Source organism: Osmerus eperlanus, chromosome 22 (assembly GCF_963692335.1).
Source record: "Osmerus eperlanus chromosome 22, fOsmEpe2.1, whole genome shotgun sequence".
Taxonomy (NCBI): Eukaryota; Metazoa; Chordata; class Actinopteri; order Osmeriformes; family Osmeridae; genus Osmerus; species Osmerus eperlanus.
Window position 1 is genome coordinate 7,785,328 of NC_085039.1, and position 26,602 is coordinate 7,811,929.

At 44.7% G+C, this 26,602-nt stretch overlaps 2 protein-coding genes and 1 long non-coding RNA gene across 3 annotated transcripts; 1 reads left to right on the top strand and 2 right to left on the bottom strand.

The window, feature by feature from the left end:
* Positions 1–1,139: 1,139 nt before the first annotated feature.
* LOC134008576 (TRIO and F-actin-binding protein-like) lies at positions 1,140–6,289 on the bottom strand. The gene is made up of 11 exons (XM_062448010.1): positions 6,215–6,289; positions 5,867–5,935; positions 5,547–5,636; positions 5,259–5,368; positions 4,445–4,925; positions 3,799–4,069; positions 3,461–3,563; positions 3,103–3,262; positions 2,336–2,449; positions 1,865–1,951; positions 1,140–1,749 (listed from the first exon to the last, which is right to left on the bottom strand). The coding sequence occupies exons 1-11, from the start codon at positions 6,239–6,241 to the stop codon at positions 1,603–1,605; spliced, it is 1,659 nt and encodes a 552-aa protein (XP_062303994.1). The 5' UTR covers positions 6,242–6,289; the 3' UTR covers positions 1,140–1,602.
* LOC134008575 (ATP-sensitive inward rectifier potassium channel 12-like) lies at positions 4,435–25,466 on the top strand. Its single transcript, XM_062448009.1, has 5 exons — positions 4,435–5,653; positions 5,767–5,855; positions 18,392–18,447; positions 22,212–22,421; positions 22,807–25,466. Exons 4-5 carry the CDS (start codon positions 22,336–22,338, stop codon positions 24,452–24,454), a joined length of 1,734 nt encoding a protein of 577 aa, XP_062303993.1. The 5' UTR covers positions 4,435–5,653; positions 5,767–5,855; positions 18,392–18,447; positions 22,212–22,335; the 3' UTR covers positions 24,455–25,466.
* On the bottom strand, positions 8,144–8,907 carry LOC134008738 (uncharacterized). The gene is made up of 3 exons (XR_009928179.1): positions 8,804–8,907; positions 8,583–8,675; positions 8,144–8,197 (listed from the first exon to the last, which is right to left on the bottom strand). It is a non-coding gene; the product is annotated as an uncharacterized LOC134008738 (long non-coding RNA).
* Positions 25,467–26,602: the final 1,136 nt, after the last annotated feature.

Below are 26,602 nucleotides of genomic sequence, written 5' to 3' on the forward strand. Positions count from 1 at the left end.
TACTGTCTTATCTGAACAACTATGGACTTTATAATTTTCACTGTGTTGAACGTAGTCATGGTATTCTGCAGCAACGCGCATAAACACGCCCACAATACAATTCCACCCTACACTGTAAACTGGAAATATGGCGACGACTGTCTTACGACTTTCGAGGCAGGTTGTATCGAGAAATACGGCCATAGGTAACCGCAAATCTGGTCTGAAACCAACGAACATATCGAAGTTTACCCCATGCCGGACTGCGGTATCATCTAGTTCTGGCACTATTCTACCCAGACCTGACAAAGTGAGTGTTTATTACTTGGTAGGCCTACTACCGTCAGGATTCAGAAAATACGAATGAAGTGGGAGGTTCATAATACTGCAAGCTTGTCTTGGATTCGATTGACACCACTCTTGCCAATGGCATTTAATATATTTGGCCTGACATTTGCGGGAGCCAATGAACGTATGTTTATATAACTCAGTGAACAACGCGGAAGTAAGTAGATATTATTTTCTTAAAATGGGTTGAAAACTAAAATAAAAAAATATATGCTTTTATCGTTAAGAAAATTCCTTTAACGACGTCCTGTAATTGCATCACTAAATGTAATACGAAGCAGCGTGGGTATAGGCATTTTACAGTAGCCTATTTGACAGTTCAGAAAACGAATGAGGTGGGCTGCATTTGTTTCTACGGAATTGTTAACATTACTAATTTAGCCTAATTTGTTCTGTCTTTCAGACGTCTTTTGGACTCATCCGCATGACAGCTGTGGTGGTGCCTTTCCTCTATGTGGGAACTCTGATCAGTAAGAATTTCGCCGCTCTGTTGGAAGAGCACGACATCTTTGTCCCAGAAGATGACGACGATGACGACTAAATGGCCGACTGACTCAGGTCAGTGGAAACAGAAAATAATTGGAATCTGTGTTCCATATGTGATGCATAACCCAGTTAGATTAAGTGACAGACATCAAGTTGTAATAATTTAATTGAGAACTGTTCTCTGAAAGATGTAGCCTAAACCCTACTTTAGTCTGGCCCAGTCAAGCCTTAATCAGTTGTTTACTATGTAATACTATCATGGTGCATGTGTCATTGATAATTTACAGGTAGATATTAAAATGCAAGAAAGTGGATTGAATGTTTTTATTTTTCCCTTCAGTGCACTATGCAGTCATGATGGCATGCCAATACAAGGAAGGAGAGAGATTTCCCGTGGCAGAAGATTGCTGCACCACTCCATGGCCTTCCCTCTTTCATCTTCCTTTATCCTCACCTCATATCAAAGATATTTTATTTCAATATTGTGAGGTCAATCACGACTAGGCCTTCACTCTTGTTTGCATGTGTCTTAAACTCAATAAACGAGTCTGTGGAAACACAAGGTACTGTTAGTGCTCGCTCTTCTGTGCTTTGTCTTCATCCCTCGGGTTACATTTCTGCATTGGGTTCTCATTTCAATCATGGTTACTCAAGCATCTTAGGCCTGGTAACTCAAACCACGACCAGGCCTAGTCAGTGTCAACTAATGCCACTGACCTTTGATCACTTCCTGGTTGCCCTCTTAAAAGGATGGTTCACCCAAGTGTCAGCAGGTTCCCCCCCAGCAAATCAGCTGTCTCTAGCCCCCTCCTGCAGTGCGGCATTGGCCAGTCTTAGGTGTTCCCTGAGGGAGCCCATCTCCAATTGGCTGCGACCTTTCATTCCGCTCAGTTCCACATACGCTTCTTTATAGCGGTCGTATGCAGTCTCCTTTTCCTGGGATGGGGGGATGCAATCACGTAGAGGGCAGACAGTGAGTATATGAGATATGAATGACTTAATGGTAGCATTTTAAAATGTTCTGCTGAACAGGTAAACATTTGACACCCACCTTTGTCAGAGACAGCACCTCAGACTGTAGACAGCTGATTTCTTTCTGGAGATACTGGATCTCGTTATCCTTGGCCCGCAACTCCATCTGAGGCATGATAGGAAAATACGTATTTTGTGTGATAGCAAAATAAATATATTTGACAGATAAGTGCTATGCAATGATTGAATACCTCTGAGTGGGATCATGTTTACCATCATCACAAACCATAGCACTGATTTTCAACCATCCAATGTTGCATGGTTAGAAATAACCATAGCCTACATACAGTGGGTGGTTAAATTTAGAAATGCATTGGGGACAATTTGTTTTCATGACACGTTTGCAACATATTTGGCCACCAGATGGCATTAAGTATTCCACCAGAATGTAACCAACCACAGATACACTGCTCCACTCCAATCAGCCAGAAACAGACGCATCTGCTTCCATCAGTACAATGGAGTCACTCTCTCAGTTCTTAGCCCATACCTCCAGTTCTGAGGGACTGCGTTCACAGTTGCCGGGGGAGACGAACCCTGACCTTTGACCCGTGATGAAATAGCGCATGCGACTGACCTCCTCAGCCAGCCGCACCTTCAGCTCCTGAGAGGAACAGGTAGAGGACACAGTCTATTTGAAAACCACTTTTAAAAAGACTCTAGAATGTGTTCAGAAGGTAGTACATGTGATAGAACATGTTTTGTATACTACATGGTGCAAAGGTGTCTGTTAGTGCTGTTGCGTTGCTCGTCAGTAGTTCCACCCAATCTTTCCACAGTGAACTTGGGTCCTCTGACTCACAAACACAATGGCACCCTCTAAACATCTCTTTATCCGGCTACCTAGCTTTTCGGTGGAGCGGGTGGGCGTTTTTTAACCCTTGTGCTGCCTTCGGGTCACATGACCCAAAGGTTCACAACGAACCATCGTTGTGTTTGCCCAATTTTACCCAATACAAAAACAAATACAAATAATTTTCTTTTAACCTTTGCAATGTGGGGGGTCTGAGACAGCCCAACGGTTAAAAGAAAATGCTTCACTTTGTTTTTGTATGTGGTAAATTTGTCGCAATACGACGGTGGGTCACAATGACTGATGGGTCAGAATGACCCGAAGATAACACAAGGGTTAAACCGAGGAGTGAGTTTCACCAATTCAACTGAGTTACATGTGCAAGTGACTGAAGGACTTTAAGTTGTGCGCCGCTTTCTAGTTCCTTTCGCCTCCTCTCTCTTCCCTTTCCTCGGCTCTCTGACCTGGTTCTCTCTGCGAAGCTGCTCCATCTCTCTCTCTCTCCGTCCCAGGTCTGTCTGTCTGTCTCCACAGCTCTGCTCCGTCCTGCTCAGTTCCAGGCACTTCTGGGAGTAACGTTCTGACAGGACATCAAGCTCGCTGTGGAGGGAATTCTTACGGGAGCTGGTATGAACACACATACACACACACACACACACGTAAGCGCAAACACATGTACATATATACACGGGTGAGACGCACATGCAAACAGAAAGAAACCCATAGAGCCGAGATTATTATTGCATTACATAATCAGCACCCAACCCCTCCTCTTCGAGTCACAGTAAGTTCACACTGGTGGTTTGTCACAGGAAAACGTACTGCTGTCCCGATTCGAGGTTAGAGACTCCACCCCCTAACCGCCTGGCCTTGTCCACCTCCCTCTCCAGCTCCTCCCGGTGGGCCTTCTTTAGAGCCTCCACAGCTTCAATGTACAGAAATATGGCCGCATAAAATGACGGGAAGAGAAGAGTCAATGAAAGAGAAAAAAAAGAGGACCATGACCTGTTTGGAGGTATATAACATTATGTAAGGGTTATTTATCGCGACAAACACGAGAGATACAAACTGTATCCTGACATTATGGAACACATCCCTCCATCCAATACAAAAAGGGATACTGTAAATGAAACATGATGATCATCATGTCGAAACCTTACCTTGTGCGGTGGCCTGACTCTCCTCCTGCAGCAGCCGGTCTCTCTCTCTCTCCAGCTCACGTATCTCCCTGGCGTGTCTCTCCTGCAGCTCCCGGAGGCTCCGACGGTGCGCCTCCTCCGTGGCCTTCAGCCTGGCCCCGCAGGGGGCCCCGGGCCCACACGGGCTGTCCACCGTCACCTCCACCCCCTCCTCCACTCCCACCTCCACCACCGTCCCCATGGCCACACGCTCCCTCCTCAGGCCCTCCACCTGCTCCCTCAGGGAGAGGGCCTCGAGAGGGTGGGGGAGAGAGGGAAGGAAGTGGACAGGAAGCAGGGGAGGAGAGAGGGAAGAGAGGGTAAGTGTGGGAGAGAGGAAGAGAGGGAGAGAAGGAAAGAGAAGGGGACAGAGGTATGGATGAGGAAGGAGAGGGTGGTGGGAGAGGATGGAGGGGAGGAAAAGGAGAGGAGGAGCAGGAGGAGAATGATGTGGGGTAGGAGTGAAGGATAGAAAAGGTTTATACTTTGCACAATGGACTGTATGACAAATCCTTATGAGTGAAATGTCATAAACCCCAGAACGAAACAGTGTGAGTCATGCTATGTATGCAGGTCATCTTTTCATTGACATTTTTGAATGTTGCAAGATAGAAAACTCTTTCCCTACCTCTCTCTGCAAAGCCTGGGCAGTGGTTGACGGACTGGTCTGTGCACCAATCAGAGACTGCGCACTCAGGTCCCGGAATGACAGACTCTCGAACTCTGCCCACTTCTTGATGACTTCCGGGTCCATCTGAGTGACCGGTACAGGGACACTCCCCTTTTTTAGTTCCATGGAGTCCCACCTGCTGCTCATCTCGCTGAAAGAAATTCCCGATTCGAACCACTTGTTCCTCTCCTCCAATCGCCTGGCCTGCTCTCTGTCCCAGCCCTCCCCTTCCTCCCTCTGACTGACGACACCCAAATAAGAGGGCGTGGCGTCTGGATCCTGATCCAAGGAGTCCGAGCGATGGTCAGTTTGTCGACGGGTCGTTGCGTGCTGCTCTGTGTTCTCTGGGCCAGTCTCACGGGTGAGCTGAGAGGATGGTTGGCATGACAACGAATGCCGAGAGAGGGAGTTCTCTTTCTCGCTGCTGCATTCTAATTGGCTGGGGTGGAATCAGCAGAAAGACAAGAGGATACTATTACATTTCAAAAGAAATTTAAGAGGATATGGATACATATACATCTCATCATCAGGATATGGATACATTTCGTACATCTCTACATAGCAAATCACTATTTTGTTGCCAACACATTGAGCTATAGTTGCAACCAACTTGAGCAATTCACAGTAAATGGATGCAGCTGTTTATCTTTCACTTTCAATTACAGAGAAGCATGCACGTGCTATCCACCGGTATGTGTCAGTATCTTCGTTTGCTTCATTGTTTAACCACGAATAAGAGTACAGTCTCGGCTCTGTAATCTACCATCCTCACTCTGTGACGCTGGACGAGTGGTAGCTCTGGATAGCTTGTCTCAGAACCTTCACCCAGTTCTTCCTGATCCTGGAGGTCATAGCCGAGAGCGTGAACACGGCTCTCTTTGTCTAGCAAAGATCAAGAGAAGAAGAACAACGAGCCCCAAAAACATCAACCTCCAGAGGTTTCTCAAACAGGAAGGAAATTAAGAAACTCCCACAGACTGTAGTGTGCGTGTGTGTGTGCAGGCTTCGTGTGAATGTCTGCATGAAGCAGAACAAGAAAGAAACACCTGAATGCACACACTTGTATCTGGAACCCATAGTTCTTCTCCACATCCCACTCTTGTACGTTGACACAGGTTGTGAGGTCTATCTCTCCATCCAGGTCATCTGACTACAGCGGAAAAGAAGGTACTTATGAGAAAAAGAGAGCAATGTCCAATAAAAACTGTGTATTCGTTTTAGAACTATTTCCTGCTTCTTCACATCCTTTTTCCTAACCTCCTTCTCGACACCTATTCTAGGAGAAGGTTAGATGGGAACAGCCTCCGATCCTCTCCTCCAATGCTGTTTGAGAAGAGAGGAGGGAAGGAAGGCACAGGGGGGAATCAAGGTAAGACTCACCTCCTCAGCTTCAGAGTCTCTGAAGAACCTTAGCACCGAATCACCGAAGACAAACCAATGTTTTCTCCACTGTGACACACAAAAGAAACCCATTCAAATCAATACAAAGCAAATGTAATGCTAATGCTACGTGATTCAATAATGACATTTAAATGTATTCAATTAAACGCTTGCATTCATCGGTAGTGTATATGTTCAAAACAACATAGTCAAAACAATATTGTCCTCCAGCTGTAGTCTTTTTTCAGATGCTTGATGAAATAGATAGGATAGATGGGATGACATAGGATACAAGTAAGACCGTGCATGTGTGTAGAGGAAGTGGGGATGTAGACGTTCTAATCATACCTCTCTATTCTCGTCAAGCCTGGACATCCAGCCCTTGAGGGTCAGAAGATCAGGCTACAAAGGAAGGGAGAGAGGCGGTTATAAAAAAAAAAACTTGGTTTCAGTCTTTCAGAACTAATTAATAGTCAAGAGTCAAACTTTTCTGGCAGGATTTTTCTACTGTTAGAAAGAGTGTAGCCCGTCTGTCTATAATAAGAAAGCAAGTCAAACTCTAAATGTGTTGTTGTCGGCTTGGCATTCACAATCATCTTGAAACTCTAAACCAACAGGAAGTCGGAGTGAGATGTCACATTTATGGCTGAGAGAGAAAATGACTGAACATTTTCCTTTTTTGGTTCTGTTTACAGTCTCCAGAAGTCTTTATCTTGCTGTCTCATTGTCCTGTCCTGTCTGAAATAGCACAATTGGCCAAAGCACTGTCACGTGAGCCTATGCACTTTCACTTGGTTCAATAATACATTTACATTTAGTCATTTAGCAGACGCTCTTATCCAGAGCGACTTACAGTAAGTACAGGGACATTCCCCCGAGGCAAGTAGGGTGAAGTGCCTTGCCCAAGGACACAACGTCAGTTGGCATGACCGGGAATCGAACTGGCAACCTTCGGATTACTAGCCCGATACTAGCCCGATTCCCTCACCGCTCAGCCACCTGACTCCCAATAATACAATAAACTGACTTTTACACAGTTTCCTGTGTTTAAACAGCAATGTTTTTCAAAAGTTATATTTGAGTTTAATGTTCTATTTTTCTTCGTAGAAATTGTATTCAGGATTTTTAAAGGTGACACATTTCTAACAAGAGGAAAATGAATGTTGATATGAACTTAACCCCCAAGACAATTCAGTGCAATCGCATTGAATAGCCAATTGGAATTAAACATTGTTGGTAGGTATTGTAAAATAGAATCACTTTACAGAGGAGTGTAGGCTAAAGTTAAGTGTCATGTAGTAAAGCACCACAACATCCAAGCTAAACTCCAAGTTAAACTCTTACCAACATGTTGAAGTTACATTAGTCAGAAAGGAAAGGCATGTGCATGAGCAATACAACATGAATAGGGATCAAGAAGCACGGGCACCCCCATTTAGTTTTGGGTTATCCTTGAAGCAACATTACCACAGCAACTAAATGGCCTTCCTACTGCACTGTTTTGGTCACACTTCAGGAAGTGGTTCTCAAGAACTGCATTGATAGGGCTATTGACAACGAAGGCGGAGCTTCATTTCAAACTTTCAGCTGAAATAGGCTACCAAATATGTGAACCAGATTTTTGAGCCTCTCAAAATAGAAATGCACAGACCAGGGCCGGCCCCAGGCTATATGGGAAAGTGAACTACATTTATGGGGGCGCTAGGAAGGTTGGGATGGTGTTGATGGTTGTGGTGGGGGGAATCACTCTCATAATAATAATAATAATAATCACAACTTGACATGCCTCTGATGTGGTCAGTTATATGAGCAACAGGAAATATGTGACAGGCATTTCCCTGTGCGCCCCACCGTCGACGAAAGGACCCCACATGTAGCTACTTGCTGTGCTTGCAGGCAGAGCCAGTATCTATTTGATCGGAAGCACATACCAAGAGAACTTCAATACATCTCTAGAGGTGAACTTACCTGTGTTTGTGTGTGCTCAGGAAGGACCTTTTCTCGTGGTTTTGAAGATCTCTGGGCCTTCAGTGTTGAATGATCTGAGCTCTGCAATGGGTGATGGCACATGCATCATAGTTATGGACATCATATTTTGTAATGATCATAAGTATCCCGTCAAGGCAAATTGTTAACATTTAATATTTCGCATTTGTGCCAACCTTAGTGAAGTGTTGGTCTGTTGTAGATTGCTTTTGAGAATATCGCCCATCCTGAGAATCTCTGAATTTCTCCCTTTCTCTCTCCCTCCGGTCTCTTCCTCTCTCTCTTCCTCTCCCCCTCTCATCCGTCTCAGCCTTCAAACTGTAGCCATCCATTTCATCATCATATCTAAATAAAGAGAACCCAGCAACATGCTGTCATGAATGAAGATTTGAACACAAGATTATACAATGTGTACACTGTAAGGCTTACAGTATATAGGTTTACAGTAATGTAGGTTTACAGTAATGTAGGTTTACAGTGTCTGATGAGAGATGATCAGCAGCTTGAGATTTTGGTAATCATGAGAAAGGGATTATTCACCAAGTGTATGTTTACAAAGTATAGTTACATCATTTGTTTATTTGATTTAACCAAAAGATAGATTTAAAATGAGTCTTTCAGTTAAGAGACAGTTGTTCAAAATAACAACCCTAAGCCATGTTTTTGTTGTGTATCGCTCATGCAATCTCCTTCCTGTTTGACCATTCTGAGAGGTCCAGTAGATATGCACCTGGGAACATGGTTTCGTTCCAACCTCTGGGGGCTTGGGCTCTGGGTTCGCCTTCTCAGCCCTGGCGTCTCCTCCTCTGACTCCATGATGGTCCTGGGGGTGTCAAAAATGAAAATGTCTGCAAAATGCACCAAAACACTTCTTTGCTTTCTTACTAAACGGATAAGGACTACAACTCCCATGAGCAGACATGGATTAGTAAATGGTACCCCAATATGCACCTTGGGATGTCAGCCAGGATGATGTAGTCCTCAATGGTCATCCCCACTTCCTCTGTCTCCACGGGGTTCCTTTTGGGTTCAGAGGTCAGTAGGGCCTCCAGGCCTCGCCTTGTGTTACTTTTGCTCCTATCGGTGCCCCTGCTGTCCGTTTCCATGGTGGTGGCGTGGGTCGTCAGTGAGTGCGTGAGAAGCTTGGAGTCCAAGGGCCGCCCAGAAGGGGAGGAGTTTCGGGATGGGGCGGGGCTTAACAGGGAATGGGAGGAGCCATACCAGGGACTCTGAGCAGCCGGGCTGGGATTGTTTTGACCATATCCTTCTGAGACTCGTTTTGAGTAGCTGTGTGCTGTGTCAGGTCTGGTATCCCTGACAGAAGGGGTTTCCCTTTGCGGGGAGTGGTGTTTTGTACCATAACCACTCCTAGGGGGTGAGCATTCACGGCTGTTTCGAGAACGAGTATTGGTGGAACTGTTCATGTTCATTCTGGGCCTTGGACTGTGAGCACCCTCATAGCCATCTGGCGGTAAGCCCGACGATCCCCTTCGAGAGATAGAGTCTAGATTGCGGTACAGTTTTTCAGAGTCCAAACTGTGGCCATTGGAGGCGTGGGAGGGCCGTCTCGACTCACGGCCATGCCCTCTCTGGAAAGTGTCCGCGCCATTGGTCCGCACATGTGCGGGTTCGCCACGTTTGTAGGAGGGCGTGTGCCGAGCCGGGGAGGCGGGACCGGACACCACAGAGCCTCGCCTATGCGATGGACTGGACCTTCCTGACGGGTGGCGAGACGGAGCGTGCGAGGGACCCTGAGATGGAGCTCTGCTTCTGGACTGGGAACTCCGACGTCGGGACGATGACTCGGGACATTCTGCTAGCTTGTAGCGGTTGGGGCTTGGAGAACGATTAGGACTTGGAGAACTTGGACTTCCCTGTCCTCGGGAATCAGTCCCCCGCCGGAAATTGGAACGATATATGTACCTTTGCGGAGACTCGCTTCTCCAGGTTTCCTGGTTGAAGGTTCCAGCGTCCCTCCTTTGGGAAGGAATTCCAAGATTCCGGTTGCGGTAGGGGACGCATGCCTTGGGCTCTGGGCTGTGGTTGCTTGGGAGGGGGTGTCCTCTCTCGTAGTATCGGTATGGGCGTTGGGGGGGGGCGTCCTCCCTATGTGAACTGCCTTCACCTTTGCGGTCAGGAGAGAAGTAGCCACTCTCTCGTTCTCTGTCCCCTCCTGCTTCTGAAAAAGCCAAGAATTGCATCTTCAAGTTATGGCAGGAGGATAAGTACCAAACATAATGGAACAGTACAAAAGACGTTTTGAGACCAGTGGAAGTGTTTGCATGTCTACGTCCTATTTATGCACGTGTGTGTACCTGACCTGAAGGTCGCCTGGACCTTGCCCTGCCCCTGTTCTCCTCCATCCAGGAGGCGTTGCCGGTTCTGTGGGGAGAAGGGTCCAGCCGGGTCATCTCTTGCTGACCCTCACAGCACCCCTCTGGGCTGGAGGACTCACTCCTCTCTGGCCAGTCCTCCTGGTCCTGGGAGCTAAGGCAAGGTAGTGGACACATGACACACAGTATGCTAATACATGCTGTGGTAACTAAAGACGTTCATTACTAATATAGCTAATGTGATAATATCGCTTGCCATGCAGTGTTAATCACTTAATCACTAACCAACTACTGAGACAAACTCACCTACACAGAAAGTCAGTGTCACCTAGACTGAGGTCCCACTCAGGGCTCAGAGTGTGCACCAGACTCTCCTGACAGTTCCAGTTATTTTGGATGACATCATTGGAGGTCACACTGGACTGGAAGTCACAGTTTTCCTGATGGGTGGAACGTGACACATTCTGACCTCTCATTAGTAATTCATGAAATGTCAAACTTGTCAATGACTCCTGGATTAGAGTTGGCAAGAATTGAATTATATTGGCTTTAAATTCAAGTTGTCTGACATTTGGTACAGTATATTGTACTGTACATACTGTGTACATATATTGGATAATTGTACTTTTGTATCCTGAACATATATTAACAAACAGTTATGCTGTGTAGCAGCATTATTAAGTTACTAAAAATAACAAGTAAAATGTATTTGTATATCCATTTTAAAAGTGTGAAATGTCACAAAGGTTCTACCATAGTATCAACAACCAATAACAAACCTATATCATTAGACAAGACAACGGAAAACTTTCTAGTTACATCACAAAAATACTTTCATACTTACAGCACAATACCAAGAAATAAACAAACACCATCCGAAAGAAATGTCTTCCTGAACTGCTGATAAAGAATTTGAGAAATGTGGGTGTTCACTTACTTAAATTGCTCCCTTACTCGTATCTCCTCCAACACCTTCTGTCAAAATCTTGAAATAACTTTTCTTCTCCTCCTCCTTCTGTCTCTCCCTTTCTCTCTCTCACTTCGTCTCAGCCAATACATTAGGAGAGAGCTGTCGGTAACTCAACCTAGTCTCTGACCGTGCTCATCATTATTTCATTGCTCTGGTGCCTTTGCATTACCAGAACCACCCACCACTCTTTTCCGACCTTATCTTGATCATCCCTCTTCTATTTCTAGCCTTTCTTTTCAACTCGGCAGTATTCAGATGTTCCTTGTTGTCATGGCCTTGTGACCCGCTCGACTGTGCTGTGTCTAGGCGTGTATTGGAAGATTCTTGGATCCGTTTTTTATATTACATTTACTTTGAGAAAATTACTTGAAGATGAATTGCACTTTATTTGTTGTGTTGGTTTAAGATTGCTCAAGAAGGTCAGGGTAGTGTGTTGGAGCAGGTGTGCACATGTTGGTGGGAAATATTAAATGACCTGCCATTCCCAGTAGATTGCAAACAATGCTTCATCATTAATTAATGATAGAATCAAACGTCACCCCGGGCTTCGACAGTCCCCTGTTACCTTGTCCGTACTTGGTGACCCAAGATCCCTTTGGTTTGGTTTCGATTCAAAGTTTTTCTGTGCATCACTGTCAGTCGGACTTCTATTCCAAGTCAGTAAGGATTTAGGTCAAGTAAATTGATGCCATTTCCAAAGTGCTATTATGCAAATGATCTCAAGGGTTAACTCTTACTTTCACAGTATAGTGTAAAGTAAGTGGTGCTTACTTTTGTTTCAGAGCAAATCATGTCCATTAGTCATGATTTGAAGGGAATGAAAAGTCCTTCAGAAAAAATGCTACGAACCGAAAACACTATCTGGTCCTAGACAGCTCACCTGAGAGGTTGGGGCGAGGGTAGAGTTCAGGTGCATGTGACTGGGCCGTAGGCAGGCGCCACAGCGGGAGGGGTCAAAGGCGTTGGGTAGAAACTGCCGGCAGTAATAGTCCTCACCGCCAGAGAAAGCCATGACGGATCCTCCAGAGCCCACAGAACACCCCTGTTGTCCTCAAATGGCTTGCCTCAACACAAGAGGCACGATACAAAGTCCACCTATACAAAAGTGGCACATTGGGATTACAGATCTTCTGCTACCTCATCATAAAATAATGCAGTGCTGTTATATGAGAGAATATGCAATGTTGTGTCACGTTTGAGTGTAGTTACCTGGATATATGCAAACCTACTTGCAGGGATGTGTGTGTTTGTGGCTAGTGTTTGTGTTCGAGTATGTTACCTGAGACAAGGAAACACTGTAGCTTCCTAAGTAGTTAACAAAGTGTAACTCCATCTCTGGTATGGGTGAGCGTTCTTTGAAGTGAAGCACAAGATAGCGAGTGTGTGAAACACACACCATTACCAACGGTTTACTTTTACACCTCTGGATGGATAGAGGTGACACCAAATAACCATTACACAGTGACCTACAGTACTCTTGTAAACGCCAGAAACTCAAAATGTCACGAGTCACCTCACCAATCAATTGAAAACTTTCCTTGCGATAGACATGTACTTTACCTCATGCCATGTGGTTAGGAATTCTTCATTCGATGACGAACGGACGTGCGCCTTGCTAACTTCTTTTAGGGTATTCTGCCGTTGAGACTCCACCATCCCAGGTAAAAATGAAACTGGTATGACCAGATCACCCCTAGTAGCTATTTCTCTTGTCACATGGAAACATCTATTGGCTCTCACAAGGCCTCAACATGGTGTGTATCCAATATCAACTGTAGAGAGGGTGAATAAGGCTCCTGCTTCATCTGCCAGATGTCATATGGTGGGCCTGTCTCCCAGATGGATAGCTTGACAGGAATTGCCGATTAGCTGTCAAACGCGGTGCTGTGCAACGACTCTTTGCCCCGCCATTAAAACCAAGCACAGTGAAAACAATCAGAGAACGACATTCCACGTTGTTGTTCTGTTTTTATCATCAAAGTCGAGAGGGGGCCATCGAGGAGTATTCAGTTTGAAGAGAAAAAGACTTAGTTGCTGTATTGACTCCCAAGTGTATTTGCCTGTGGCTTGTTACTCTGAAATGGTATCGATGTGCTATTGTGTTTGCTTCATTAGTACACAGTGGGAGAACAGGGACCCGGGGACATCACTGGATAACAGACGCCACAAGAGGGGGACAGTTATCTTGACAGGGTGTCTGGTTGTGTAGGTCGAGGCAACACATGCGCACACACACAATGACAGAGAAACACTATTTCACAAGGAAGTCTATTCTCACCTGTCCTGAATGCACAGTAGACTTCCGGAACGTAGATGATGAGGGTATTTATAGCTGCATCTTGGGCCTCCATGCCACAGCTAGTTTATAGGTGAAGGCTGGAGGCCTTTGAGTGTTCTAAATACCAGAACAGGTCTGATTTATCACAGTGGTGGAGTGTTTAAATTTAAACTCAAATTGTGTCCTAAACTTCTGATGATTAATTACACCCTTGTTTTGTTGTTTTAATACATTTCTTAGACCTGACAATTGAGAAAGCCACCGGATTACAAAGTTAACATTTAATTCCTCCAGTGGCTAATTAGGTTTTTGATATGGTTGTGCTGCTGTATAGTTCACGTTTGGGCAAATGTCCTTTTCTTATAAGCGTCCCACTTGGCGAGCTACACTTAGTTGCTCCGGTAACAGTTGCTATGATTAGAGCGGTTTCAGTAACCATGGAAATATGATGACAAAAAGTTCCCAATCTATACCAAGTGGAGTTGACTAAACTCTTAATACATTTTAATGAATGTAATGGAACGTGATGTAATGGGATAATGTTTGTATTTTTAGATGTAACCCATGTTATCATTTAGTGCTTTTTTTCTCCCTCAGTATAGAGATACATACCTACCAAACATTTGTTCATGTTTCCTGTGCAAATTCTAGGTAACACAGACTGTTACAGAGCCCCCGCACACACACTCTTGAAACTTGTCACAAACACACATGCCTCAATTCACTGGATGGGAGGAAGTTTAAATACTGGAAAGGTTTTTTTTTAAATCCCAGGTCAAAACACAGCCCATGTCTTGGTGCCTTGCAATTGACGTAGTTGGATGAAACTGGAATAGCTTCTTCTCTTACATCATACACCCTCTCTCCCTCTCCCTGTTTGAACTGCGTGACTCCAAAATCAAATCAAATCAAATTTATTTGTATAGCCCTTTTTACACGCAAGCATGTCACAGAGGGCTTCACATATGCCCATAGAACTGCCCAAAATGGTGGCAGTCTCACATCCAACTGACCTCTAGCATCTCTGTCTGCCTCGTTTTACATGCAACCCCGTTGAATAACTTTTTTTTGTCCTGTTTTTTACTTTTTATTTCAATTGTGACCCATGGCAGGTGGTAGTTCTTTCTAAATCTGCTTTGCATGCTAAACACATCTCTCTTCAATCTTTCTATTCATGTCCATTCTCTAGGGGGGAAAATCTGCTATATGCTACGTCAGGGGTGTTGTTAAACATAAAACTCTACTGGGGCACAGTCCCCTATTCATATCCCTTTTTTTTCTTTCAAGCTTGCTGCGCACAATGCACTACTAGGCTATAGCAACTCCCCATGCTTAACCCAACATACAACAGTTCAGGGACGCAAGTTTGATATCAGCTTTGGCAGGGACATCAATAGTTAATGCGAGCGCGCACATTTCTTTCTCATTCATTTGAGCGCAAATACTGTTTTTTTGAGTTTCATGTAATATTGTTTTTATGTTTTAGTCAAAATAAGATGATCGGTAGGCCTCATTTAGAAACTTTCTTCAGTTTTGTAATGTTTTCTTAGCCTACCTCAATTCTGACTTGTGTGCCGAGTCCGACACCTGGACTTCTGTGTGCGTTCTGCAGGGGCTATTTGGCAAGCTCAGAAGAGGGCGCTGTCATGGAATTGTGCGTGCATCGGTTTGTGTTTTCGGTTTAACTGCTTTGATTTTAAAAGCGTTGATTGGGATACTGTGTACATTTTTTACGGGATTATCAATCTAAATGAATGCACTGACTATTGTCAGTGCAATTTAATAAATTAAATTGTCAAAACTCAAACTTCAGATTTTACTGGGGCACAGCAGATTTATACTGGGGCACGTGCCCCAGTAAAAAGGGTCGAACGACGCCCCTGCTGCTACGCCCTGATTTAGTTGAACCACTACAAACACAATATACGAAGTACGTATATTGTAAGTTTGTCCTATATTCAGCCAACAACTAAATATATCTGTGAATTATTCATTTTCGGGGAGAGATTGGCGGGCCGTTCTCTCCTTCACCGTTCCCAAAACATATTGACCTGGTTCTGCTGTGGGAGTGAAAAACTAGCACGCATCCTGCTTCCAAGTAAATTGGCTTCTACAATTGGCTTGCGTCACTTACAACCGGGAGTTACCAAATGAGCCTACAGAGTCTGAGAGAAAACAAATTTCTTCACATCAGTGACAAGTCACACTTCTAAAAAGCTAGAGTTCTTCCTCACAACTGCCTTCAGGTGCAAATTTAAGTTGTTGATATTGAAATCTCTTGTGACTGATGGGACATTTAAGCGAGAAGAGATGCTGTTGGCTCAGAAGATAGCTGAAAACAGATAGGCCTACTGTTCAGAAATGTATTGAGTAAGGTGTGCTTCTGATAGCGTCTTAGTATCTTGTCTGGCACCGAGGAGTTGAACGGATTAGTGGCTATTAATACACACACAGACGGTCATTTTGGCAGAAGGGGTGGTCTTTTGGAGGCTTGGTTTTCCTTTACATGGCTAGGATTTCACCTATGGGGCTGGTGAAAAACAATGTTCTATGCACATCGGTTTTCAGGCCAACAGTGTTGTAATGGCTAAAGAAGATCGAGTGCATAGGCCTAACTAATTTGCTGTAACTGAAACCCTGACGTTCTTTGTGCTGATTAAAGATGTGAGTATTGCCTACTCAGCATCCTTAAGGAATGATATAGTAGGCCCATGATACGTCTATCCTATGAAACAATTACAAATATATATTTAGTTTGACCTAGACTCCAATAGAATTTTATGAAACTCCTACAGATCACTAAGAATGCACAAATTCTTGGTCCTTTTCCGGCACATGCCTAACAAATACATACAGATCTAATCAAAAACACTGCTAGCGTGGTTTAAAAACATCACAAATTCCTTTTTAAATATGAAACCAAAAGGGAATAAATAGGATTTGCTTTCATTTTGTAGCATTTTTTTGTCAATATTTCAGAAACTAAAAATCATGTAGCCTACTTAATGAATTGTTGTAAGACTTTGTCTGTCTATCTTGTTGCTTCCACACAAGGCTAAGCTATGAACACAGTAAACAAAGGGCACAAAAATGCCTTTAATAATCATACGTAGGCCTATCTCATGGTTTTCTTGGATTTACACCTACAATATCAGTCCTATACACCCACACCTAACTTATACCTACCAGTGTCTTCTGTCATCTGACCCCAAACTCACATGGTCAACTGTTGTCTTTTAATGAACCCTCTCTCTCTCTCTCTCCCTCTCTCCATTTCTCTCATACTCTTTCTGTCTCACTTCTGTCTACTCTTTGCTGCTTTACTCTTTGCTTTTTTCTTATCTCGCTCTGCACATTTCTCTTTCTGTCTGTTTCCCTCTGGCTCTCTGTCTGTCTCTGTCTCTCTATCCCTCTCCCTTCCTCTCTCTCCTGGCTCCTCTGTGGACGTGGAACACCCACCTCTTCTCACAGAGGACAGGTTTCAAAAATACACTGCCTCAGCGGTATGATTTGGAAATATGTTTGTTCGAGAAAGAGAGAGGGAGAGCAGGCGAAGGGGTTTCCATAGAAACTATCAAGTTGTGTAGAATCGCCAGTAACATCTTGAGGAGGCCTGAAATAAGGAACTATACAGAACGGTGTCTGTGTGTACAAGATCTGGTCATAGATCTATATGAGTATTATTGCGTTTACTGCAGGGAACTCTTTGTTTTCATCTGTGGGAGTGGCTGGTTTTAAATCCAACATGGCTGCCAGCATTAAGGAGCCAAGCGGATTCAGACCACTCAGACTCTGACATGGCTGCAATGGTTAGACATCCAGCTAGATTTGTTTCAATTGCAGGGGGATGTTATCAAACTGTGAAAGGCCGGAGACACAACTTTAACCTTCTGGAAAAAGTGATTGATAATCTTTGAGGAACATCAGTACATTTGGATAAATTAACCATGTTCATCCACAGACATCTCTCACTTTCACCGTTTGAAGTCGATATAATCAGGAAATGAATCATCCATTCACTGGAGGATATTAAAAGAGGATGCAAACGTGGGGCTTGATGCTTGTTAGCATTGCTAATACTGGATGCTAACTCAGTGTGACAGGCGAGCCAAGTGCGCAGGGATACTGATGGAAGGTCCTAGCTTTGAGCCTCGTATGTGTGTGTGGCTATTAGCCTACCTTATACACAATTACGTCACGTCTCGTTTTTATGATTATGTAACTTAGAGATATCACATTTGAGTTATCCTCCATCATCCCGTCCTTCAGTAAGTTATGTCTCTTTGTTTTTTTGAGGAAGATCAACTTTTTCTCTGCTTAATTTCAGCACTTTGCACTGGCTAACTGAAATCAAAACACTATGTTTTCACGCAAAATATTCAAACTGTCAAATAAAGACCCTTATTATGTATTTTGGTCAAACCAAATGATTCTATTTGCCTTATTTGATTACCACTGTTAGGTCTAGATATAGTGTTAGCCTGAAACTCAGTCACTCTATAGTCCACCTATCTGAATTGACCTAACTGCAAGCAACCGGAGATTATTCTAATATAAGTCCGTGCTGATAGAAATAATAAGGATGCACACCCACAGTTTCAAGAACACCACTCCACATAAAAGGGGACATAATTAAAGTGACAAGCGGCTCCATCCCTCCCGCCCTCTCTCTCCCACACACGGGGACACACACAGAGATGCGAGCACACATATGAGCTCTTGAAGTCGCGAGTCAAGTGCGCTCCCACGTAGAGAGAGACAGAGAGAGAGAGAGCGAGAGCGCCGTAGTGATGGAGAAATTGCGTTTTTAAGAATGGCTGGGTGCTAGTTTGCCGGATTTCGAATTGATTTATTAGACAATGAAACGTGAAACATTTTACATGGCGTGTAATGAGAAGTTTGCACTAGACAACGCTGAACGAGGCTGAACAATGTGAAACGTTTTTTCCCCCCGGCAGGATAAAGTCAACACAATATTGCAAGTGGGTCTACGAAAGTGTATCCTAATTAAAAGGTGAGTAGACTATTGTAATCCATACCTTCGCACTTGACGTTTATCTTATTTTTGGCTATTCAACACAAATCGACTTACCGTAAACTTCAATTTGTCTCCAAATCCTATGAATAGTTTGCATTAGTAGGCTAAACATAAATCACATCAGTTGTTTAGTGCCACAGTGTTCTGTAGGCTACACTAAAACAAACCTATCTACATGTTTTTATTTTTCAATTGTCTAAGAAAAATTCAATACATCAATAGCCAATACACCAATCACAAATACATTTTTATTTAATCTGTAGTATGTGTAGCCTATCAATCACTTTGAGCATAATTCAAAGTGTTTGAATTTCAAGAATTTAATGGAAAACTGTTATAGCCTACAAAATTATTTGGCAATTAAACTAATTCCTACTCTCTTGATACTTATTGAGCTTTTGGTCGCTGACATTCAAATGGTAAAAAATCGAAAGCCTTACAATCAGCCAATCATCTAACTGGCTCATGTGGACCATTAGTCTTTGCCAAAAATGCAGGAACACCAGAAGAATAATTTAGGCTATTAAATAATTTAAAAATAATTAAAATAGCTTACTGATTTAAAATGTCGGTTATCAAGCAAACTCTTATCCAAGTTTAGCCTGTAAAGTCTGTCATTTTTGGCGGTAGGCTATGTATTTTCTCCTGTTTATTCAGAAACAGTCCCTTGGGCCAAATTAACCTAGATAATTGCATGCACGTAGCCTACCTACAGCAGGCTTAAACAAGTGTGTGCATGGCGCCCACCTGTTTGAGAGCGTCCAACAAAAAGCAGAAACACGGACTGTTATTTGATAGATCAATTTAACCAATTGATTCTGAACCTGATTCCCTGTAGTGGATTTATTTTCCATATTAGGCATCGAAAGGTAATTTTAACACTGCATTCATTGTTGCTTGTTGTCTAAAGTTATCTAAATGCAGATCAAATAAATTAATCAAATCATTCAAAAAAAACGTTTTTACAGGGCCACAATCACGATCAATGGACACAACTGTTTGTTTACCATTTTTTTTTTTTCTTCTTTGGCAAACTTTGGGTCAAGTGTTAACATTTCAGTCTAAAGTAGTTTGAAGTGCATTTGTTTTTGGACTGTTCAAATGGGTAAACTCATTTTACCCTGCTTGGGTAGCCTGTTTCAGTAAACATAACACACCCCAGGTAGCCTCTTTGAAGGTATTTACAAAAGGATTTGTCCCAGGTGCTACTATTTCACCTAAAATATTTCCATGCAACATTGTCGTTTTGGTATAAGTGGATTTAAAATGGAATAACAATGCCAGGAGTCCTTGGGATAAACAAGATAAAACGTATCAGTGATGTCATAATCTCTTAATTTCCATCTCCATCCTCCATGACCACATGCCCACCCTTGTGTCAGCTCTTTCTTTCTTCCTGTTATCCCCCTCCTCCCCTTCATGACAGGCTTCAGATTAAAACAATGACGGTTAAAACAAGTTGTTTGCTTGACTACTGCAATCTTACATCTTTTGTATCGTTGTTTGGATTAGGAGATTATGAGGTTTGTAATCTGGCATTCTATAAGGCCTTCCTTCCTCCATACTCAAACACACACACAATCATTTATTTCTCTGTGGGATTAAGCTACAGGCCTATGTAGGTTTAGATAAATCTGAGGTGCCTAATATTGACATGTTTGGGGCAATGACGTAGCCTACCGTCCACGTGTTTCAGAAGTTAGGATGACCTCTGGACAAAGGTCGACTGAGGCTACGCATGCTGATGTCCTGGGACAGCGGGAAATCACTAGGCGACGTAGGGAAGCATGTGTTCCATGATGTATGCATGTGCTGCATGTGTCAGTGGACTATCGTTTGTGTGTGTGTTTCTGAATACTTGTGTGCATGCTTACTTTGAAGTGTTGGTGTGTGTGTGTGTGTATCTAAGTGAATCAGTCCTGGTGTGTGAGTCACTCAGGAGAGCCACTTACAGCTCAAACTCGTGTGTCTACCCTCCAGCCCCACGGCCCTCCTTCACAGGCAGCGCCACATGCAAAATCACGGTCGCTTGACACTGAGAGTCAGCGCGCTGAAGAGGGAGAGAGGTTCCCATGGGAACGGCTAATCACTATCATCAACATTTAATTACTGCATCTCTTCCCTCAGGGACCAATGGTTCTTGTCTTGGACTAAGGTAAAAGTCCAGCAGTTCTGTTCTGCATCTACATTTAGATTACGGATACAGAGAGACAGACTGCTAAGAATATACGCAGCTTCTGGTTCAAGTTGTTGACTGTGTTTTGAAGTCTGCAGTATTTAGGTCCTACAAGGGACTCACTGATTTACAGGAATTTACTGTGGGATCAGAATTCCATTGTGGACATAATCAATGCTAAATTAAGGCCCACTCGAAGAGATTTCAGATAATGAAGTGAGGTTGAATCGATAAAAACAATCATTTTCATCGAGCAAGCACTGTTTCACATGGACCAGATCCAACAATCTCACCTTTCCCACACACAAATGTGTAGCTGACATAATTTGACCACTGGACCACTCTCTAAGAATCCTTAAGACTATGGGTTGTGATGATGTCACAGCAATTTCAGTCCAGCTGTTACTGTAACCAAACCTGACGTAATCTTCCATCTCCTGGGATTATTTAAATCAGTGAGGGCTGTTAATCCAGGCAATAAGAGCCCAGGTCCCAACATCTGTCCACTGTATTGTTTGTTAAAGAGGGGTAGAGAAAACATGCACTGTCACGCAAAGGGTCCTCTGCAGCCATTGCCTCGTACCAACAAATCGTGTATCAAAGTGTTATTTTTAGGTGTTTAGGCACGCTGCTCAATGTTGACTTGAAAACAAAACCCATCGATGGCAATTTCAGTACGTTCAGAGGAGCATTTCGAAAACACTTTGTTCCCAAGCGCAGCTGACCCCAAACTCTGCATCATTTCGTAGGCTGTTGCGTGAGAGCCCACAGAATCGTTACGCAACCCTCCCCTTTTTTCGTTCGTCCGATAGTCTGTCTGACATACTAAGCCCGACGCAGTCACCCTGTAACCCTGTCATGGAGCCAAAAAGTGGATCAATTGTTCTTCTAACTGTAGATTACCACAGAATTCCCTCTTTTGGAGACCTTTGCCCCCCTCCAATGTCTGTCTGGTTTTCCACACTCTGTTGGCTTTCAGGTCCCTGAGGCTAACCATCATTGAGGACTCGATCAATAGCTTTCATTATGTATATCGGTCGGCGCCTGGTGCGCATGAAGGGAGTTCCAAAAAAAAGAAAACATTAGTTTTTCTCATTGTGGAATGTTGCTCTTTCTGAGGCTGAGGCCCAAAGAGTTTCTTGAAGAGGGAAAATCTCCAGGTCCCCATTGGTGAACGAGAGGAGATCTTGAAATTAGGGACCTTTGGGTTGGTAAAAACGTAGAACAACCTATGCGCAACCTATAATTCTTAGGTTATATATGGCCTGGTCCTTGTAACCACAACCTATATGGGTGCAATCCTGAAGAAAAGGGAAGACTCCTGGCCCACAGCTGTGGACTGTGGAGAAACATTGACATCATGTTTTTTTTTAAATTATTTGTCAAAACTCACGATAACAACATACGCACATACACGTCTTTTACTTTCTGGTTGTATACATCATACAAGTTCTGGTTTGGTAACCATGGTCTATATAGGAATCGAATGTATTGATTGTGAATTGCTCGAAATACATTTGTGAATGATTGAAAACTCAAACTACTCCTTTTGTTGCTCATACAGGAAATACATTATTTGGAGGGGATGCTTCTTATTTGTGAGTTGATGCCTCCAAGGGGCCCCCGAACCTGAGGCACCAGGTCCCCCCCGCTGGTCGGGCCCCCCTCAAACCCGCGCGTCTCTTTTAATGGTTGGCACTGCCCACCCGTGCCAGGATTACTGCCCACACAGACACAGCCTGATGATCGCCATGGGAGCGGTGCGAGTCAACAGGTGAGAAGAGGACCAGGAGAGTTGTGAGAGAAATCTTGAGCGAGATGTTGTTCAATAGATATTTTCTTCCAAGGACAGACTTTCTTTTCCACCGCATTTAAGTCTATAAAAGTTTTTTTTTAACCAAACAACAGTATGAGACAGAACCAAGAGAAAAGTATACACATTTGAGATGTATTCGTCTCTCTTCTGGTTTTTTCATTTTGACGAAGCCTCAAAGCCTAAAATTACGTTTCTAACTATGTTTTCGCATTTTACTAGACTGCTTTAACCATATCATACCCATCAATGAACATATTATACCAGTCTATCCATCCCTCCACCCTTCTTCACAGTTTTTTTCAAGATGTGTTCCAAAACATTGTGTTTTGTGCTCTTCATGCAGGTACAGCATTGTATCCACCGACGAAGATGCCCTCAAGATCTCCAGCCTGGGCCTCCACAACGGCCACGGGCCTCACACCCAGCACCCCCTCGCTGGGGCCAGGCTGGGGGGTGGAGGGGGCGGGGGAATGGGGTCCGACGGAGGAGGGCTCGGGACCCTGGCCCTGCGTGCTCCGGCCACCATAGCGACGACGGACACCGTCCACAACGGCCGGCGCGTGTCCTCGGTGCTGCCCGCCCCCAGCCGCTTGCGGAGTCGCTTCGTGAAGAAGAACGGCCAGTGCAACGTGGTGTTCCACAACATGGAGGACAAGCCCCGCCGCTACCTGGCCGACATCTTCACCACCTGCGTGGACATCCGCTGGCGGTACCTCTTCCTCATCTTCACCACCACTTTCCTATTCTCCTGGCTGCTCTTCGGCGTGGTGTTCTGGGGCGTGGCGTTGGCGCACGGCGACTTTGACCTGCGGCCCGGCTTGGGGGAGGGGCCCCTGGGCGCGCTGGAAGGCGGGGCAGAGTGGCGGCCGTGCATCCTCCACGTCCAGGGGTTCGTGGGGGCGTTCTTGTTCTCCATCGAGACCCAGACCACCATCGGCTATGGGTTCCGCTGCGTGACCGAGGAGTGCCCGGCGGCGGTCGTCACCGTGGTGGTCCAGTCCATCGTGGGCTGCATCATCGACTCCTTCATGATCGGCACCATCATGGCCAAGATGGTGCGGCCCAAGAAGCGGGCGCAGACGTTGCTTTTCTCGCACCACGCCGTCATCGCGCTCCGCGACGGCAAACTCTGCCTCATGTGGCGCCTGGGCAACATGCGCAAGAGCCACATCGTCGAGGCGCACATCCGGGCCCAGCTCATTCGGCCGCACGTGACCGCCGAGGGCGAGTACCTGCCGGCGGAGCAGACGGACATCGACGTGGGCTACGACGAGGGCTTGGACCGCCTCTTCTTGGTCTCGCCGTTGGTGGTGGTCCACGAGATCACGGAGAACAGCCCTCTGTACCAGATGAGCCGCGCCGACCTCCAGAAGGAGGACTTTGAGATCGTGGTGATCCTGGAGGGGATGGTGGAGGCCACGGCCATGACCACCCAGGCCCGCAGCTCCTACCTGGCCCGGGAGATCCTCTGGGGCCACCGCTTCGAACCCGTGGTCTTCGAGAAGGCCGACCGCTACCAGGTGGACTACTCTCGCTTCCATAAGACCTACGAGGTTCCGACCACGCCCCACTGCAGCGCCAAGGACCTCCGAGAGTTGTCCGGGGTGGACGGTGGGGGGGGCAGCAGGCAGTCTTCGTCTTCCAACGCCTCCTCCAGGTCAGGGACGCCCCCCCTGTTCGGCGCGCTGTCGTCGGCACGCTGCCTCCTGCCGCCACACTCGCCCAGCGCCTTCTGCTACGAGAACGAGGTGGCGCTGTGCTGCGGGGAGGAAGAGGAGGACGAGGAGGCGGGGGAGAGGACGGGGATGCTGGGGGGGAGGGATGACGGGGAGGGGGACGAGAGGGGAGGGGACTTTGAGGAGTGCTACGAGGAGCGGAGGGTGGATGTGCTGTGCGTGCTGGACGTGGAGGGTCAGATGGGCTTCGACAGGCTGCAGCCTCCGGGGATTCCCCTGGACGCGCTCAACTTTGGGAGGGAGTCTGGAGTGTGAGTCACTCGCCTCCATTTTTGGAGTTCTGGAACAATGTACAGCAGCGTCACCTATTTGCGAACACCTTGTCAGTCTCTTAACGACAATAGGTGCCCTTTGCTGACTCTCTGCTTCTCTTTTTGTTAATCCAACCAAAGTACTCGGATAGAAAGCTAGCGGGGTCGAACAAGACTTGATTTAGGCTACCCATAACAATGAAGGTCATGGAAGAGTCCCAAATGTGCCACTGATGAGGTCAAATGTATTCCCTTCAAGACTTATTAAATGTAAATGCTTGTATATGACCCCGCTCTTATCGATTGGATGATTACAGGACGAATCCAAAACTTTGTAGTCTGCTATAAGCGGAAAGAGAACATTCTCTATAACCAAAATCTGCAGGACAGACGGTTGTTATGCTTTTGATTTCACTTTTGTTTGAATACTCAATATTGTGTATTTGCACAGCGCACAATATTGTTTTCTTTCTCAGAAATTATTGTAACTGAATATGGTTGAATAGAGCCTTTAGTTAAATCATGATGTGTTAAATGCAATGGCATAAATTATTGTGTATGATAATTTGATAGTGTCTTCGTGAATATAACGTATGTTTGGTTTTCTTACATTAACTCAATTCCTGTTCCACCTCTATCATTTACAGATAACAATAGTCATGAGTATTTAATTCAAAACCCTAACCAATAAATTATGTTTCTGTTGCTGGCATTAAAGCAGTTTTTGTAAATATGTAATGTTATGTTTAGAAATCATGCACATGGCGTCTTCCTGCTTGAGGTATATTACTGTTAATGTTTTATTAAATGAGCTACATTTCCAAAATACAAATGATGAATCCTTTATCGAGGGAAAAAAATGATGCAAATATGTAACCCAGAAATGGCACTTATAGAGTTGGTAAAACACTAAAGATGAAGAAAAAGCACTTTATTCTGTATTTTATCATAACTATATCTTTAAATATTTTCAACTGTACGCTGTTTTGTATGAACAAAGGTTAAATAAAACATCAAATGAAACAGCAGAGTTTCCTGTTCCGGTTGAATGTCGCTGCGTTCTCACGCGTATTTTTTCCCATCCGAGCTGGCTGGGTCAGAGGTCAAGACGACCCCCTGGTCCACCTGTCTGAGATTACTCAGGTAATATCTTTAGCTCGTCGCTGGTTAGAAATATTTGGGCTACAAGCTTCCGTAAAAGCTTTGGCAGAAAGTGACCCGACTGGTCGAGTGAACAAATCAAGCAGGAACGATACACCCAACGCATCTTTCAAAAACGTCCCCCCCCCGCCCCTCTTAGAACCAAAACTGGGGTATCGGCGCTAGAAGGCTATGTTTAAATGTCAGAGTTTATAGGTCCACTGAGATCGTTTTTATTTGGCTGCTAGTCTTCTGATGTCACAGAGAGTGAAGGACGGATGGAAATAGATGAGACCGAAACTGTTGAGGGACTGCAAGGACAGAGAGGCCGGGGGAAGAACGAGGCTCACGGATAAAGATGGAGGCAGGAAGGGTAAAGAGCGCGCGAGAGAGGAAAAACGGGGAAGAAAAGATGTATATAGCAGCTTAATAGACAGGTGATATTTGCACACATTGGAGTAAGGCCAGGATGGTTTATGAAATGCCGCATTGTGGTGTAATGTTCTCCAAGCCTGTTATTACCAGGATTGCCACTAGAGGGTGCATCAGACCAAAGTACAAACAGCATGACCCCATAAGAGAGTCTAGGAGCGTCCTCTAGTGGTAAATGTTGAGACAACTTCAAACGTATAACTTATAACTAACACATAATGAAAATATATGGTTCTTCTGACTTTTATTTAATTTTTGTATGATTTCTTTTGGGGGGTGGGGGTTAAGGATTTGCTTTGATTTCGATTTTATTCATATAGGTACACCCATCCATTTATCATCAAACACTCACTAGATTACAACATTTAAAAGATTCCCAAAAGCTGAATCAGAGACACTTTAACAACTTCAGCTCTCTCAAACGTAAAACATCATGTCCTACATGTTATTTGCTATATTCGGTCCAAACAAGAACGTCTGCAACAAAAACATCTGCCCGTGTGGGTACAGTAAAAGGGAAACCCCTAACTTCTTTACATCTCTCCCCAAAACCTTCCTTTCCTCAAACGCAATCGCTCCT